At 40.5% G+C, this 19,479-nt stretch overlaps 1 protein-coding gene across 1 annotated transcript in view; it reads right to left on the minus strand.

The window, feature by feature from the left end:
* ST6GAL2 (ST6 beta-galactoside alpha-2,6-sialyltransferase 2) overlaps nt 1–17,486 on the minus strand; it is a gene marked incomplete at both ends in the record, with an annotated part of 30,031 nt that extends 12,545 nt beyond the window's left edge. The window contains 4 exons of the mRNA XM_080917433.1: nt 2,322–2,496; nt 4,829–4,930; nt 8,557–8,654; nt 16,556–17,486. Of these exons, the coding sequence (XP_080773559.1) occupies nt 2,322–2,496; nt 4,829–4,930; nt 8,557–8,654; nt 16,556–17,486 (1,306 nt within the window). The remainder of the gene's footprint in view (nt 1–2,321; nt 2,497–4,828; nt 4,931–8,556; nt 8,655–16,555) is intronic.
* Between the last annotated feature and the right edge of the window lie 1,993 nt (nt 17,487–19,479).

Raw genomic sequence — 19,479 nt, forward strand, 5'->3', positions numbered from 1 at the left:
GAATCTCACATCCTTCAGTATGGTGAGGCTCAGAGGTGGCAAGTGTGTCTAATGCAGCAGTTGCCCTCTACTGCAGCTTTGTCTCCATTCACACAGCAGGTTGCCTGCTGGGAACCCGATGTTTTCTTATCAATTTGCTACATTTGAGTTAATTTATTTTGGCAAAACTTATCAGTGCTCTGGAACAGTAAAAACACCCCCAATTAGTACTGCATAATATGGTAGCTACCAGGAGGATGCCACAACTGAGCACATGAAATAGTGCTAGTAGGCCTCAGAAACAAATGTGATTTGCTATTTAATTATAATTAATTAAAATTTAAATAGTTATGTGGCTAAGAGCTGATGCCCTGGACAAGATGGTGATAGAAAATAACAGTGGGAAGTTGTACAGCTACTTTACCTAAAGTTGTATTACTATGTCTTATTTGAGGATACTGATGACCAAAAGATTAAGCTACTTGTTAAAGGCCCGCAGGTTGCTGAGAAGAAATCAAACCCAAACCTAGGCATTCCCATATACTTTGTTACAATGGCAATGAATTGTAGCTCACTTCCTTAATAAAAGGTCAAAAGGCAAAAGGGAGCCTTTGAGAACTCCACATCCATTATTAACAGCTTGAAGAGAGCTGACCCACATGCCTGAGCGCCTCTTAAACACGCTGGGAATTACCATTCTTGGCTATAACCATTTGGTGAACCTTCACAATTGTTAACCCCTAGAATTTTGCTTTAAATCTGTGCCTCGATCAAATATAATGATAATACCATGTCTTAGGTAGGGATTTACTGCTGTTCACACACGCCATGACCAAGGCAACTCTTATAAAGACAATATTTATGGGGCTGGCTTACAGGTTCAGAGGGTCAGTCCATTATCATCAAGGCGGGCATGGTACAGAAGAAGTTGAGAGTTCTACATTTTTATCTGAAGGCCACTAGCAGAATACTGACTTTCAGGCAGCCAGCATGAGTATCTTAAAGCCGACACTCACAGTGAAAACCTACTCCAACAAGACCAAATCTATTCCAACAGGACCACACCTTCTAAGAGTGCCACTCCTTAAGCTGAGCGTACACAAACCATAACATACAAAAACTTGGGCCATGTCCTCTTACACTGTATAATCACTGTTGTAACACGTTTACTCATTGCTAAAAACTGAATTACATTTTCTTTCCTAAATCAACAGAATTTTAGGAAAGTACAAAGATGAAGAATTGGGGATTTCAAATGAAACTTTCAAAGGCGTGACTTTAGTAGTAGTCACACTAAGATTTTCTTGAGATTTCATATCATCATGATGCTCTAAATCTGGTAAAAAGCTGCAAGCCTCACTTCAGGATACTGTGTCCTTAATTAAAATGAAGCTACTATTGTCTCTACAAACTCTCCTCTACTGATGGAGGCTTTCTGTGCAACCCAAGGAATACTGTAAACTTACTAAACTTTGGATGGCAACAAACACAATACCGTTGGTTCCGTTTCAGCAACTCATATTCCCCCAGGGGATTCAAGATACATTTTCCTACACCTTACACAGGTGACATCATAGAAGATGGGGTGAAAAGCTTCAAGCTATATGAAGAAATGGGACAAAATCATAGGCTTTGCATAGCGAAACCTAGCTGAAAAACTTAGTACAAGCTACATATGACTATCAAGTGTGAAAATCCACTGCTGGCCTGGAGCTAGAGCACTCTCTCACACAAACACTGCAATGAAATGTTTCAGCTACCTTCAGCATTGTCCTGTACACCAGCAACCACACAGTATCATGTGCCCCTTCAATTTGGCACTCCACTAGCCATGTGAACGGATTTGACAGTGAGTGAAGTCCACTGATTCTTCAATGTGCTCCCTATTAAGGGTTAGACAGCACACATGCAGGTCCTCATGCCTGGGCATGATGGTTCCTGTCTTTTAAGATACTTTCATCTGCCTGCTTAGGTTGCCATGTGAGAAGCCTAACTATCTTAAGGCCACTTTGAAAGAGAAAGCACAAGTTGATTCACAGTTTGCAATCCCAGTTAAATCTGCCCTTGGCCATCCTTGCCAAAACACTAGATATGAAAGTAAAGACAGCCCATCAGTGCACTGTAGGGCAAAATAATTGCAAAGTCTCACAAGTTCGTATTTAATAGTCAGGGACAAGAATGAGAGAGTTCTGTGTAACCACTGGCAATTTGGTAATGCATAGCTGAAAAATGTCCCTTTTATTGGTTAGTATTTCAGACTACCTGCTGTTGGTTCTTGCTACGTAAAATGAGTTCTCACCCAGCTTGTACACCCTACCATTTCAACTATTAAACACACCTACCAATAAAACCAGAAGATGGTGGGTTGGGCTGTATTTTCTCCCTTGTGTTCTCCTGGATAATGTCCCAAAGCTGCCATATGAATTTGGGGTGAAGAATGTAAAATGGCTGAGTTGGGTATTTCCGGCGATGCTGGATATATGGAGTAAAAAGGTTGTAATCTGGCTTCTTATACCACTGAAACAAAATAAAAACAACTCAAATTGAGAACCAATCAATTTGTGAGAAGGAGACAGTACTGAATATTCTAGTGCCAATCAAGAGCTGGAAGGTAGGCAAGAATTCATTCACTTGGAAAAGTACAAAAAGAGATCATAGTTCTGGCCCTAGGAGGAATAATGCTGCATCTTTTAATTAATTTTGACTCTGTAATTAGTAATTATACTAATTATACATTTTTCCCTTCACTTTCCTCCCACCAACCTCTCCCAATGATGTTTTATTCATGGCAAAATGAGACCTGGGTCTAGATAAGAAGCCGCAAGCATTTTCTGCAAAGGTGAGTAAACACTAGAATTCTGCCATGAACAAACCAAGGCAGCATGGAAACAGTCACAGTGGTTAAACCAATGGGCATTACGTGTTCTGCTCCTGTTTGTTAGGAAACAGTCAGAGCGGTTAAACCAATGGGCATTCCGTGTTCTGCTCCTGTTTGTTAAGAAACAGAGTGATTAAACCAAAGAGCATTCCATGTTCTGCTCCTGTTCTTCAATGGGAGCTCTGATTGGATTTGGCTCAAACTGTAGCACTCAAGCAGTGCATTTTGAAAGTAGACTTTCCAAATTATACAACAGTAGAAGAAAATGCATCATATCCTGTATTTTGGGAGGAAGGCTGCAAAACTTACAGGGTAGATTGACATGGGTTGGTAAAAACTATTCTTCCTTAATAATGGTAAGTGAATGAAAGGTAGGGATTTATTAATAAGCACCAGAATGGGGAGGTACATTTATTGTGTAAAATACATACATACATATATATATATATATATATATATATATATATATATATATATATATATATATATAGTATTTTTAAAAAAGCAGATAAAATTGGTTTAAAATGAAAGTCCTCAAAAATGTGGCAAGGGTAATAATGATATAGGATTTGGGGAGCTTGTAGGAACAGGCTTAACCCACTCAGCTCAGTAATTCAAATAGATAGCATGGGTATACAATTGATACAGATTAAGATACCAAGTAACATTGGCTGATGAAGCTGGTCTCTTCTTTAAGATATGTATTTGGTTTCTTCTTAATTCTCAGAGCCAGATGGCAAAGAAGCAAGAGCAATTGGATCCAAGAAAGAATATGTTCTAGCCCGCCTTCCCTGTCATCCTCTGTAGCCCAGCTCCCACCACAGTGGCCATGTTGCTTGTACCGTAACCCTGTTTGCCTCCACCTATAAGGTGGGAAATCTCTGACCAGGGCTTGGATGCTCCCAATAGATGAAGAAAGGAACAACAGCCCTAGTGGTCAGCCAATTAAAATCCTGCAAGAACTGAAATCAGTATTTCAGCCTGAAGACAGCTGGAAATATCCAGTCTCCACTGATACTTGATGCTTAGTGTAAGAGTCATATGAGAATTGAATTTTCCACATAATCTTGTTGAGGCTGTATTCTCTGCTTCTGGAAATGGAAATTTAACAGGCAGATTCAAAAATAATAAGCCAGTGATTCAGATTTGTACCACTGTTAAAAACAAACAAACAAAAAACACCAACAAAACCACAAACCAAACAAAACACTGACAATAATGTCAAACAAACGTCCATCCTGAGGCTCAAGATAGACCGTCGCACATTTACTCCTCTTGATGGCCAATTCTATTCCGAGGAGTTCTAAACATGACTGATCTCTGAAGAAGCAAAGATCTGTCACTCACATTCATCTTAGGAAATTTGTATGCTTCTAGTTTTGGTAAACCAAATCAAGAATACTCACTCACTAAGGTAAACAAAAATTCTCGAGCCCATATTTAAAAAAAAAAAAAAAAAAAGCAAAGACCAAATGAGCCCACTGGTTTTTCATATGAAATCCCATCCAACATTGGCAGTTTCTTGCTTGGGAAGATAATAATTTGCCATGAGATTAAAAAAATACAACTCACTTGTAAATAATGGTTATTCCATAAAAATTTGATGCATTCAGGAAGAGTCAATGAGAACCATTCTTAAGAAAACCAGAGACACTTATTTAAATAACAATGAACAGTTTATATTTTTCTTGGCAACTACACATAGTCTATTTCCAAAACCCTTATTATCATCCTAGCACTAAGGTCAACTGTCAGTTTGATAAGTCTCATTTTAGGTGTAACTACAACTTCCTAAGCTGTACTTTATTCCTTAGAGAACATGCACCTTGACAGAACATGGCTATGCTAGTCTAAGTGATGTCAAAAAGGTGCATGAAACACGGAGTTAGTGCCTATTAGTGATTTGTTCTTCTGGGTAATTAAATGGAGACAGTCTGACCGATGGTATAGGGCATTAAGAAAAACTCTTACCAGGTTAAGATTGGCAGAATAAGGAGCTGGATCCCAGGCTACCAGGATAACATCTTTATATAAAGAGCTGTCAATGAAGTGATGACTAGGGTTGGCCAGAATCTGTAAGCACACAGGAGAAAAATGAAGGTCTTTATAACTAGTGTTTGCTTTTTCAAAAGTATACTTTTAAAGCAAGTCACAATCAGAATGAGAGAAAGTCTCAGATTTTACACTTTCCTTTGTGAGATGGAGAAAAAAAATTAAAGTATATTTAAAGTTTTTTTTTAATATAAAACAAAACCAAAGCCAGAGTCCTCCATTTTTATCAGAACTGCATCAAGGATATTATCCCTTGCAAGATGAAACTCCTCAGCTACTCCAGCTTCCTGGCATCCTCATTGCCTTTGATATGTGACCTGAGACAGATATCAGTGAAGTGGAGCTAGGATTCAGTTAGGAGGTGACAGTGCACGCCTCCCTCCAAGGTCTCATCTGATACTTGATGGATCCATTAATTCTTGATGGATCACCTGCCATCCATCTTTCTTTTAAAAAGACCAACCATTGACAAATGGGACTTCATGAAGTTATAAAGCATCTGTACAGCAAATGACACCATCACTGGAGTAAAGCAGCAGCCCAATTTACGGGGAAAAATCTCTACTAATTGTATATCAGACAGAGAGTTCATGTATAGAATATACAAAGAACTCAACAAATTAAACACCACAAAAACAAACAATCAATTTTAAAAATGGGGCATAGAACCAGAGTTAAGAAAAGAAAAATTTTTGAATGTTTAATATCCATAGCATGTTATCTAGCTAAGAGAAAAAAAATGCAAGTTTAAATTATTTTGACATTTCACTGCATGCCACTCAGAATGATTAAAATACAATTAAAATTTAAAAAGCAAAAAATGCAGGTATGGATATGGGCAGATGGAAATTCCTACTAGGTGTTGATGGGATTGCAAACATGTACAATCACCATAGAAACTGATGTGGAGGTTCCAAAAGTCTAGATATGGATCTAGTCTCTGACCCATATAATGCACTTGGGCATACATACTCTATATACTCTATACATTACTTTATTTCAGAGACACAGACATGTTCAAGTATGCTCACTGCTCATATAGTCACAAAAGCCAGGAAACGGAAACATCCTAGCTGTCCATCAAATAATGAGCACATAAAGATAATACAGCGCATATACACAATGGGTTACTATTCATGTATTAAGAAAAAGATTAAAGTTTTAGGTGAATGGCTAGATCTGGAAATAACCATTCTTGGGTGAGATAACCAAAACTCAAAAAGACAAACATTACAAGCTTTATCTTTAAATATGAATGTTTAAATTAGAATGCCTAAAAAGGTGAGGAACCCAGTAAGAGATGATGGGAGATGGGTAAAGGAACATAAATGACATGAAATGGAGTTAAGTAGAGTGGAGAATAGGAAGGCAGGGTATAGAACAATGTGTGTGTGTGTGTGTGTGTGTGTGTGTGTGTGTGTGTGTAACAAGATGAAACCCATTTGAAAAATTCTTATGGAAACCTACTATTTTCTAACACACACAGAGAGAGATGCCTATATCTATACATACATACATACATACATACATACATACATACATACATACATACACACAGAGGGGGAAGAAAGAAGGGGGCTGTATGTAAATGTAAATAGAGCTAACCTACAATTGGGGGCAATGCCTTTTCCAGACACAGATGTTATCAACAAAGAAGCCCAGTGCCCTGAACAGATTACCTCTTTGGAATTTTTTTTTTTTTGTCCTAAGTATAGCTTCATAGAATCTAAAACATTCTAAGTCATAGCCACTGCACTTGGTTACTCTCTAGAATTTAATGATAGGATCCTACTGCTAAAGCCACCACATACTTTAGTCATAGACATGGAGAAATCAACCAGGCACTGATAGGAGGCTTCATTCCCTACTGACTAGCTGTTAGAGTGCTATGAAGGTAAAACTTTATCATCTAGATGTAAATCCTGAGAGCTACAGCAATGACTGGTCCAGCAGAATGTAACTACTAGTGCAAGAGTGGCATGGGAGGTATGGGAGTAACAAACCACTTTCTTACAGGATTCGGTCCCCTTTATAAAAAGAAACTCAAGTGTGGTACAATAGCAGGGTCATGATCTTATGGTGGGTGGGCTTTAGGAAAGAACTATTTAGCATCTGATATCGAATGACTTGCTCTTATATTTATAGATTTATGTGTCTTTCAACAATTATTATCAGAGAATCTTCATTTTACAATAGATGGTGATTATCACAGGGAACTACAACTAGTGAACAGACAAAATAGAAAACTTCCGAGTTCCCATCTATATATATCTCACACCTCATCTTCCCAAAGTTCAGAGGTCAATGTGAAACTGGAAAAACTCCACTATAGCAAGAGGGTAGACATGAAGTCCCACCCCTAGCTAGAGAATTATTAGCAATTGATAATTTCTAGGAAGGGAGAGACAGGTTTTTTTCAGGGATGTATATTCTGAGAAGCTACCAAAGCTACAGAGATGGCCCCATGTCCTGGCTCATACAGGCTGCACTAAGTGTGCACTTTGCAGTATATAAAACAAAACAAAGCAAAACAAATAACAACAACCAAAGCTAAAATAAGATAATATATGAAATTAAGAGGAAACAGTAGTTGGAGTTCAGAGGGGAGGGAATCAGGATGAACTTGACGTAAAACTAAACTAAAAATGTTCACCATTATGAAGATGCATTTTTAATTCTATCACATCTTAATAGTTATGAAATCAAGCTGATTCTTACAGGACACATGTATTTTAATTTGTCGAGGTTTATCACTTTCTGAGAAATTACGAAATGAAATGTAGATCACCAGTACTATGAATTAAGAAAATATGGTAATTGTTTTCACTTTGCTGCAGTGAACTGTGCAGGGTGATAATGGCTTCTTCTGCAGGCAGTTCACCAACAATCACTGTCACCTCATTTCCCCCCATTTTCTTCATCACTAAAGTCAGGAATTAGAAACTGTGATTTGTTCCGGAAATATATTTCTATAAATTCAAGACATTAAGAACATAGAAAAGGGTATTTATGCTTCTCACTAAGCAACTTATTTTCATTTCTCAAATTTCCAAATCACAAACTGAAGTTTCAAAGATATACAACAAGCTCTAATGTTTTGTGTGCTTCTATTCCCTTTAGCACTGCATGCCTTGTTCCCATAATATCTTCTGTAATAGAGAGCATTTTGCAGTTCATTAGCTGACTCGTGATCATCTATGACAGCAACTATGGGTAGCAAAACCTTTGGCAAATGTCTACCCTCAAAAATATCTACATTAACTATTCCTAACAATATCAAAATTAGAGTATGAAGTAGCAATGAAAATAACTTTATAGCTGGGAGTCAGAACAACATGAAGAACTGTAATAAAAGACGTAGCATTAAGAAAGCCGAAAACCACTGACCTATAATAACAAAAAGATGTACACACAAGTAAAAATCATTTTTATGCTTAATCTAGGTTGACTTTGGTCTTACTCATCTTCCCTATTCAAGTCACGTCTAGATTTCCTCTCTTTGCATTTTTCTTCATTACTTCTTTGTCATCACAAGAGCCACAGAAAAACTTTCCGTATTTTGGCTATGCTCCCCACGTCTCCCCTCACTCATTACATTAAATGATTTCCTACAGAATGTTCCAGTGAAAACACTTCATCCATCTTACCTGAGAATTAATGATGCGAACTGTGGTTTTATTTCCGACATCTTTCTCATAGCCACGTGTAGGGGCAGAGTTGAATCTCAAAACTGCATCATGAGAATCTAAGGGCACATAAGTGACATTTTTTTCCTCTGTAAGATCACATAATCTGGGAGAAAAGCACTAAAACAAATCTTGCAATATCTGAAACTTAGAAACCATTAACAGAGTTAATGTATATATACACAGATTTTTATATAATTTGGTGTTGATTTTTGGATGACAACTAGGACAGAGAGACTAGTATGGATACTCAAGAGTCACACAGCACTAGGGCCACCAGTCAGTACAGCTCACAGATATAAATGTATTCCCAAGTTATACTTCCTAATAAGAGTGACATTTTCTTTTATGAAGTATACTATATGAGCCTCACTACTGGCAAAGTTACTTAATGATATATTTCTTCAGATGTACCCACTTGTTTCTTGGTAAAGTTCTGTGTGAATATCTATGTATATACACACACACAAAACCAATGGATTACAGGTGACCTACTTTGCTTTTTATATAAAGATGCTTGTTATTTTTTACACTGTGTATAAATATCATATTTTGTGTAATCAGTCCCCTTAAAGTTTCAAAACATGTAGAGGCTGTTTCTACAGGAACAGGTAGAGATTCTGGGCACAGAAGCAGCTCACTCGGGTCTTTGTAGCCTGTAGAATAGAGATGGTAAAAATTGTCATCTAATCTTGCCTTCATTCAAACAATCTAAAAACTACTGCCTTTGGGTCTGCTTTATCACCATTTAGTGAAGCTTTAGATTTAAAAGAAAGTCTTGTGTTAATGAAGCCTCTTCTCCCTCTGTGGATGCCAGGGAGTCCATGCAGTTGTAGAAACCAGTAGTGTCTCCAGTGACCAGGCCTTTGTACAAACAGTAAGGGGGGTTCTTTAGCTTTAAGAGTCCTGTGCATGTTTCAAGTTTAATCTGCAGCAAGCACAGTGACTTGGCTGTATGCGTGAGAGGCAAACTAGGTAGATTTCTGACACGGCTAAGAGTCACAAGGACCCATGGATACCGTACTTACTGTGACCATATTCTGTACACCCTGCTTTCTAGAAAAGGGTTCTTATATTCCTTTCTCAGAGTCTGCACCCTACACATGAAGGAATAGAAGCTACTGTGCATGTCCATTAAACCAATGATTTTAAAAGATACATTTATAGACAATTTCTGAGCACAATGAATGTATAGGGGTACTCAGCCACACTGTCTGTCTGTTGTCTGTCTTTCTGTCCCTCTCTCTCTGTCGCTCTCTCTCTGTCTCTCTGTCTCTGTCTCTGTCTCTCTCTCTCTCTCTCTCTCTCTCTCTCTCTCACACACACACACACACACACACACACACACACACACACCCAGGCAAGCTATTATCAGTAGGCGAAATGTGGCCTGCCTCTGTTTTAGTGAATAAAACTTTAAAACATGTAAAAAGCATATAAAACAGTCTATTCTGGCACATCTGACTTTGAAACAGAGATCTTGTGGCCCACAAAACTGAAAAATATTTACTATATGGGTCTTAAAAGAAAAAATAAAGTTTATAAATCTCAAGATTTCAAAGAATCCAAGTTCCATGGAGATAATGCAAAACCCTTAACTTTCAGCCAATGTGACCATATGCATTATGTGCTGATTTTCATTTTTTCAGTGAGCTGAGTTATCTATATTTCAATTAAAAGTACAAAATAATCTGAACTTTGGAACTATAAAGAATGTATTATAGAGAGTAATAAGTTCATATTTTACTTTTAGCAGAACTTGTTACACACATGCACACGTACATGCACGCACACACATGCATAAATGCATGAACATGCACACAGAGTTTTAAAGAGAAGATTTTATAAGCTCTTCCAGAAAATTGTGAATATTCTTTGATAGTTCTCTCATAGTTTGTAAGTTGCAGTTTGTTAAGAGCTAGTTGCATTGAGGCATCTCAAAAGCCTATCAATGAATATTTTTTTAAAAATGTCTTGGTCCAAAAAATTACTGACAACCTACTTTTATTATGAAGTGAAAAGCAGGGTTCTTTTGGCAGTCTTGTGTCTGTGCCTACCACTGATGATATCTTCCTTGTAGAAAGTACTGTATTTGTGGCTGAAGTTATAAGTCTTCCAAAATTAATTTTTAAAAAAATTTAAAATAAACAGGAATAAATCCAACTAGCTTTTCACTTTATAATCTATTCTGTATTGCTCTTAAAATAGGTCTTTAGCCAATAAAAATTTTGCAATGTTGTTCAATTTTAATTTGAGTACCCAGGAAACAAGTTGGGCAATGATCCTAAATATTATATTCCACTATAAATCGTCCATAGACCATATGGGTTAATTAACCATGGATCTCGTCTGTTTTCAAGTTCGGGAAGCGTCTAAGTTCCTTGTTAGAAGCTTCATTTTTATCATTTCAGCAAATACTGTCAGTTATCTAAGAGTGACAGTCTCATTTCACCCCTTTTCTGAGAAGGAAGCTGTCAAGTGTCCAGCTGAAAACAATTAAAGTCTGTCAGTCACTTTATTTTTTAAATAAAAACTGTGTTTTATGGCATGAGTGGCTAGTTCACCCTCTGGCTCCATCCCATAGGGCTTCCCCACGCACAGGTGTCTTCTCCCATTTCCTTCTTTGTCACACAAGATCTGCAAAACACCTGCTTGCAAAAGCCGAGACTTCCGGAAACTATTCATTTTGATTGTTGGCCATTTACAGTAAACAAGGCACTCACTGTAAACAAGGCACCAGTGTTATGGGCACACCCATCTGCAGATGTGTGCTGAGAAGCCAGCAGTTTTATCCTTCAGTGCTTTTATTTTCCCAGTACGCATGTCAAAATTGAAAAGGAAAAGATTTTGAGATATAAATAAGAATTGATTTTTATCTTGTAAATGGGCCCTAGAAACCATAAGTGAATCACAGATTTGAATCACAGATTTGAAGTGATAGAGTCGAACCCATCAAGAAATCAAGAGGGAAGAGCGAGACACCAAGGGGTTGAGGGTCTTACTAAGGACACAGAAGGATTTAGGTACAAGGCTGGTCAACAAGTGTGACACCAACTCCCAAACCATTTCTCCATATTGCCCAGAGCCATACTGCCCACCACTGTGACAGTCTCTGTGTCATGGTCTCATGAATATACCCCCTGTCCTAAGCAATGGATGTATTTCAAGAAAACTGGCTGTAATTCTAATTAACAAAATGACTCTCATAATCTCCAGGCATTTAAATGCCTATTGCCCTAGGTGAGAGGTTCTCAACCTTCCTAATGCTGTGACCCTTTAATACAGTTCCCCGTGGTATGATGAACCCCCAACCATAAAATTATTTCTATTGCTACTTTATAACTGTAATTTTACCTCTGTTACTAATTACATCTGTGCTTTCTGATGGTATCTAGGTGATCCCTGTGAAAGGGTCATTCACCTCCAAAGGTTGTGACTCACAGGTCCCCAAGATAGACCAGTACTTCGTATATTCAAATGTTACAAAGCAGAAGACAGTGAATGCCTTGGAAGGAGTGCTGGTCTCCAGAGTCACAAGGTCACTTCTGCAAAGGAGGCAGTGGTGGAGTCTGCTGATGGTGAATGCAGTCATTAAACAGAGCCAAAGGACAAGCTGAAACCATCTGTCCTAGTCATACGCACTTAGCAAATATACTCTTGACTGCACAGTAATGCATCTTCACAAGTTAAGCCATTATTCATACTCAGAGGAAAAGAAGCAGATCAAACAGTAAACACAAGATGAATGATGTCAAGATCCACTTATAGAGAATGCATTTCTGGTCAGAGTAGACCTACGCTGACTTTATAGTAGAACCCATGAAGAAGCAGCCAGGCATAAGTCCTGGCACTAAGTCTCCACCCAGCCCTGACTCAGGTCTTGCTTCTATCCTTCTTCATCCTCCTGACTCGTACTGAAAGTTGAACAGTCAGCATGCAGTTTCCAATGCCCTTCAGGGACAGGACAAACACATGAATTACCTCTATTTATTCCCACCTCATCCTCCTGCTCTCTGGCTTGCTCATGCCTCTTAACTTGTCTCATGCCCCCAAATGCTGGTTCACATGTGATGTCTCTGAAATTAAACTTCTACCCTTATGTTCCCTTGCCTTGGACATCATTGCTGTCAGACAGAGACCCATAAGCAGAATCTACACCCTGTCCTTGGGACTTTAGACGTACATGTCCTTGGCTGATTTGACAACAGCTAAAAGACTAAAATCAGGCTCTGTCTACAGCAAACAGTCTCAGCTGGCACTGCTACTGCAATTAGAGAGAACAGGACTATCTATACACTGCCCTCTTCCTTTCCTAGCCAGCTTCTTTCCTGCCACCACTGCCTCCTCTTTCTCTTCCTTTTCTTCTCCTCTTCTTCCTTTTTCCTTCTGCTTTTTCTCCTCTTCCTCTTTCTGAACCCTGTAGGCACTAAAGCTGCGCTAGTTTTATACTCTGCTGGAGTCCCGACCTGGACCAGCTTCTGCATGCAGTCTATCTTGACTTCCTCTAGGCTCACCAATAGGTAACCCGCTGTGTGGTTAGGGTTCTGGTGTCATTTCTGTCCTGCTTGTCTACACATCTCCAAGCATTTCTCCAGTGGGCAGGACACTGAGATTGCCTGCTAATAGTCTGGATTCCCCGCAGTATGATGTAGAATTGGAAGTTGTGTCCATCACTTATTTGTCTTTGGGTCTGCCAAAAACGTTGTGATCAGCAAGTATCTAGTGATTGTAGAGTGACTATATAAATTGCTTTCATGGCTTTTTAAATGTTAAAAAAAAAAGCTACAGAATATGCCAACACTTGCTTAAGAAATTACTTTGGGGTGTTACCCTTTACTCTACCTGCTACCTCCCATTTCCCACACACATGACACTATTCAGTTGTTCAACAACACAAACCCTGGTCATCTACATCAGGACTGTGATGTCCCTTGGGACATTGTCCTTTTCTGTGTTGTGCTTCCACAGCCCTGCCAGGAATTAGTCATCTGTTGTGGGGATGAAGAAAGATTGACTCATAACTCCTGGAACAAATGTTCCGTGTCTCCAAAACAGCTCAGGTCATACAAGTGAAATAAAGGCACTTACAACCAGTACATCTTACAACCACTATACCTTACAACCACTATATCTTACAATCACAATCACTATACCTTACTATCACTATACCTCACAACCACTACACCTTACAATCACAATCACTGCACCTTACAATCACTATACCTTACAATCACTATAAATTATAATCACTACACTTTCATATGAAACAACAGTCCCATAGGTCTTGGTCTAACAGAAGGAGACCTTCAGAGAAGGACTGAATGCCCACAAAACAGACACCTGGGAAGTCAAAGGACTTCCCTTCTTCTGGAAAAACAAAGAAGCAGGTGACTTTAGTTAAAAAGCTTCCCAGCAAAGATGAGGGTGGCCTTGATGTAGGACTGCATTGGACTTTAAAGTTTTCACCGGAAGAACTCTGGAAGCCCCTTTGATCTTCTCTTAGCCAATCCAAAGGGAAGAGTTTGAGGTTAGCACAAATATGCCCAACATTCCAAGGCTTTTGTGTTCTTGTTGTTTGTTGCTGTTGATTTCTGGGAACCATTAGAGACCACATAGGTTTGCAGTGGAAACTTCAAGTAAGCAGGAAGGAGGTCAGCCCTTGACATGTACAGTAATGGTCCTGCTACACCACCTTACAGAGATGAACAGCTTTTTGCTTAAACAAACTGAGCAATGTTCTATGACTTAAAAGCTGGAGGTATAAAATCTTAACTTATACACAATGAGACAGAATAAACCAACCAAGGTAGCAAATAAACAGCCAAATCCTCAAACCTGTTAGTCATTTGGGACTTTACAATTCTAATCACGAAACCACACACTTGAAATTAAATTTGGGTACTAGAAATTAACAAATATACGTGGCCTTTCATGTTCCCCAGAAACATGGCTTTCGGTGACTTTCACAACCTCTTCCAAATTGTGAATAGAGTTTAAACAGCTCTAGTCATGAGCACTTAGGAAGAAATAAAGGACAAGAGAATTCTCTTTTGCATGCAAGAGCCATTTGAGTTCTGTATATTTATGATGCAGAGGTGGTTAAAGCTAAACAAAACCAGAAGAAAGTTACTGCTTGCTTCAAAGCATAATACTTAAATTCCTCTCCTGAATTTTAATATGGGTCCACAGAAATGAGAAAGCCATGGTGTTATTTCACCCTGGGGACCTCTAAGCCACTGCTCTTTCTTAATAATTTGCAGGATGTTCTGCACTGGGTTTTACTAAAAACGTATGTGACACATGGGTAGTGCTATTATGAGCTTGATGTAACGTCGGCACAGAGACATAGGGACCTCACACTACAAGTCCAGATTTGTTTTTATTGCCTAGGGTTTTTAATGTTAAAAACAAACTCCCACTTAATCTCATTTCCCAGAAACAGAGGAGCTAAGGCTGAAGTCTGGGTTGTCTGCAGGACACTGACACTTTTCATGGACACAGAACTAAAGGATCTGCTTAGAAAAATACAAGAATCAGTGAAGTATTCATCCATAATGAAGGAGCAATGTCCTCTGAATGTCACTTCCAGACTAGTGACTTAGGAGCTGCTGCCATCTACAGGGGAACTGTGAAATAAATTAGTGGTTTTAAGGGTCAAACTGCCTGCTTATGGACACAGCAATGGAAGCGACCAGGGGTTTCTGAGAACAAGGGGTCTAAAGGTACCAAAAACCAAACAAACAAACAAAACCAAAACAAAACAAAAAGACCCAAGAGCCAGAGGAGAGACAGGGCAGAAAAGTAGACATCGTCTCTGGCAAAGAAGGGTGAGAAAATGAATGCTGAACCCCAAGAGCTGAGAATTCTGTTGGTGAGCCCAGGGCAGCCCATCTGTAGCAGGATATAAACTCCACTGTGGGAAACATACTTCAACCCTATGCCATGCACTTCAACTGAGAGATTCTAGTCCTGACATCCTACTTAAAGGTGGAAGAGCGAGCTTTGGCAGTTGACACTGTATGTCAGTCTGGCTATGCTATGAGGAGGTCTGAATATCATTGTGAGGAATTTTCCCCCTTTGAAAAACAAATAACTCTCCACATTGTACTAGACCTTGTTCAACCAGTTAAAGGTACTAAGAACATACATAGAGGTACCTCAAGGGGCTCTGACTCAAGAATATACCATAGAGGGGCTGAAGAGAAAAGCAGAGGACAGGGGCTTGGTTTCCAGAACCTACATGACTGCTCGCAACCTTAACTAAACCCAGGTCCAGGATATCTGGTGTCTCTTCTAGCCCCTACTGACTTCAGTAGTGCATAGCACACCGTATGCTTCCAGGTATTACAGGTAAGATACCCAAACACATAAAATAATAATAAATGCTTAGAGGATATTTCAAAAGAATGCATCATTAAAATTGTCTGACATTCCCCACCTGTTAGTATGTCCCACAGATATCAGACTTGCAAGCTCAGCCAAGTTTTCTCCCCCTCCTGCTCCGTGTACTATTGAGTCACAGAGAAAGTAGGAAACCTAATCTCTCCAAACTCATGAGGTTTTGAGGACAGTATGGCAGGGTCGATAGAAGTCTCAGTATAATCATGTTGCTCACCAACCTGGAAAAGGTCCCCACAGTTAAGGCTTTCCTAGGAACGGCATTCAGTAGCACCCAAGCTCTCCTTAGCACCACAAAACTTGAGCTTAGCTCTTGGGCGTTCAGTACCATCAATATCATTCTCTTTATGAGTGGCTCCCCTAAAAGTAACCTCCAACATCGTTGACCTTCGCCTCCTCCCCCGTATTCTTTTGTTTCCCCTGACCCTGATTGCTTCTGCTCAGTCTCGGTGACTATGGTTGCTAAGATGAATAAAGCTTGTCCAGCATCCAGGGCACAGCCCCAGACTGGAACTATTAGTCTAGAGATCTCGGAAAGGGTCCAATGCCCCATTCGACCCACCGATTTCCTCCCCCAAAGAGGAGTTCAGGATGGCTCCAGCAGACATGACAACTGCGCAACTGCGCAGACCGCGCGGGTGCAACTGGCTTAGAGGTACTCCAGGTACCAGAGGCCGCCAGCCCAGCCCCGAGAAGGGCGCCTCTTTGCCGTCCAACGTGCGCACACGCACACGCCTGCGCATCTCGCACAGCAGCTCTGGCCCCGTTCGCCGAGACTCCCGCCGCCCCCGCCTGCGGAAACGCACACCGTGCTTGTTGAAGGACATGTAGTAGCGCATGGCCTTCTGCAGGCGCGGGTTCAACATCTTAGAGGACACAGTCCCCTTCCAGAGCCGGTACAGGAAGGCTCTGGACATGGAGGCCGACAGCATGTCGCTGTCATAGGCTTCTTCAGGCAAACTGCCTCGCCTTGGGTGGCGAAGCTTCTCCTGCTTGGGCTGGGCAGGTCCCGACTGCCATGATGTCTCCCCTGGAGATGGCAGCCCCAGTGCACCCTGCCTGTGCTGGTACAACCCAGGCTGACTCGCAACAAAAAAGTAGCTGTCTTCCTCGGGATAGAAAGCACTTTGCGATTTTCTCCCGACCTGGGATGTAAAAAACTCATCTCCATTGTTAAAGCCATCTTGGTCCTGATCCCATTTCTGTGGGTCCCCAGGCCAGCTGTTGAAAGGGTTCTCAGGGTGGCCATCCAGCAACACTTTGCTTGCTTCCAAACTTCTGGGCAAGGAGGGCTCCTGCAAAGCGCCCATGATGACCCTCTGCTTGCCCTGAACGGGCAGGAGCCCACGGCTCTCCAGGAAGGAAAAGGAGCTGGGCACAGGCGCCGCAGGATTGCTGTTGGTAAAGTAGATGAAAATTGCCAAAAAGAGGAGCCCCCAAACAAATATTGCGAAGAGCATTCTTTGTCGCCATTGCTTCAGGTGTGGTTTCATTGCAGATCTTTGGGGCCAGCACTTCACCTTGGGGTTCTAAAGCACTGCTAGATGAGCAAAACCTGAAAAAGACAGGAGCCTGGTTAGCATAAGAAATCTGCTCAGATACTGCTGGGACAGCGTTTAATCAAAAGCAGACTGAATGGGGCATGAGATAAACAGAATTCTCCCCACCCCTCCCTTCACTCTTGACTTCTGAAGTCACACCACCTCAGCAAAATCGTGAGAGAAATAAATGTTTTCCAAGAGACTCTGGACATGTCTGCCATGTTTATCCTGTGAGGATCTACTGTTAGACCTTCCCTTTGCATCTAACAGAATTCTATTTAGGTGAGGCAAAATTGGAGAATAAAGCAGGTTTGCCTGCTCATATTTACTAGCAGTCCATCAAAGTCTCAGCTCATATATTTAATAGGCATCAATGGTAGGCATTTCTAAATTCTTTCATGATCTACCTGGGACATATCAGAAGTCCAGCACTTTAGTACTGAATAAATCAATGTTGTGTGGCTATGGGTACAGGCCAACACTGCAGGGTCTTTGCTGACTTTAATACACTCAAAAGTCGCCCTACTCTTCTGCAAGCAAGACAGAGCCACCAGAGCCACTTGATCCTTTTATCTCTGGATAAGACAGAAAGCACTGCTATATCCATTTCCAAATGAAGAAACAGGTCCAAACAGGTCCAAACTAATGTGTTCACAAACATGCACAGCAAACAATATTATATTAAAAGCCAACATGATTCTAGGGCTCCTAAACTTTGAAATCATCTGCTCATACCTGCTCATATCTGCTCAACTGGAGTTCTGTTTTCTACATTTAGTTTGTATGTCTGCGGTAAAGGACCATTTTCTCCCAGCTTGCCACTCACTGCTATACTTTTCTGTTCCTTTCTGTACCAGAATGTATGACATGACCATACCAATTACTGTCAAAACTGCTCCGTGCTTACTCTTTAGTGGCCACACATCTTACTATAAACTGATAATGGACGGTTTCCTACAGCGCAACCTGGGACCACGATCTGAGTGTCTTAGTCTATATTCCTCAACTAACCTGTCTGTTAAGGACACAGCCCATCACTGCTTCAAGTTATGATGTCCAACACAGCGGTCTAGGGGCCTTTTCTAATATGTTGAGGATGAGCTGGAAGCCATAACACTACCCTTTGTAACAATTATTCTGCTTCCACTGAAATTGTGGACATTACGATTTCATTCGATCTCTTGCTACCTACCACAAGACTTTCCTCACCTCCAATGCCAGCCTTACATGGGGTCACCGAGCCTTATGTGGGGTCACCGGGCCATGTTTCTGATGGTTCAGGTACCAAGCAGAAAGTTCCCGAAATAACCATTAGGTGTGATAATTTGCTGTAATAACTACCGAAACCAAGCAAAACGCCATAATTAATTATTTTAATTTTATATACACAATGACCACAGGTGATAAAAGCAGTGATATCTCTTCTGGTAATTCAAAGCCCCCAGGAGTCGTAGAGCTATACTGAGCTTCACTGTCAGCATTTGACTGAAGTTGTGCTATACGGGCATTATTGTGTGAACTACCGCCTGGAGAGTAAACTCAATCCACGGCTTTCCTTTCCTTGCTGGGATAGCACCGAGTTCTAAGCCAGAAGTTTCATGTCGTTAGCCCTCCTTTTGGAAGCCCCTAACCTAAAGCTTGGTGGGAGCTTGTGATAATGAGCACGGCCCTGTCACAGGAAACATGAGTATTTCCGACAGAACTTCAGAGAGGATCCTATAGCAAAGACTCGAGTTCTTCAGTGTTCACAGAGTGAACCACTACTGGAAGGATGGATTTGAAAGCCTGCCCTTCCATTTCCAAATGCAGATGGTTTTGCAGCTCTGAGCAGCAGTATGGGTAGGTAACAGGAGAAAGATAACATCGTTTCAGCATTAGCCTGTGAGAACAGTTTTATAACCTACAGATAAAGGTGAGGTAGGTGAGGTGTGAGAATCAGGGATGT

The sequence above is a fragment of the Micromys minutus genome, assembly GCF_963924665.1.
Source record: "Micromys minutus genome assembly, chromosome: 5".
Lineage (NCBI taxonomy): Eukaryota > Metazoa > Chordata > Mammalia > Rodentia > Muridae > Micromys > Micromys minutus.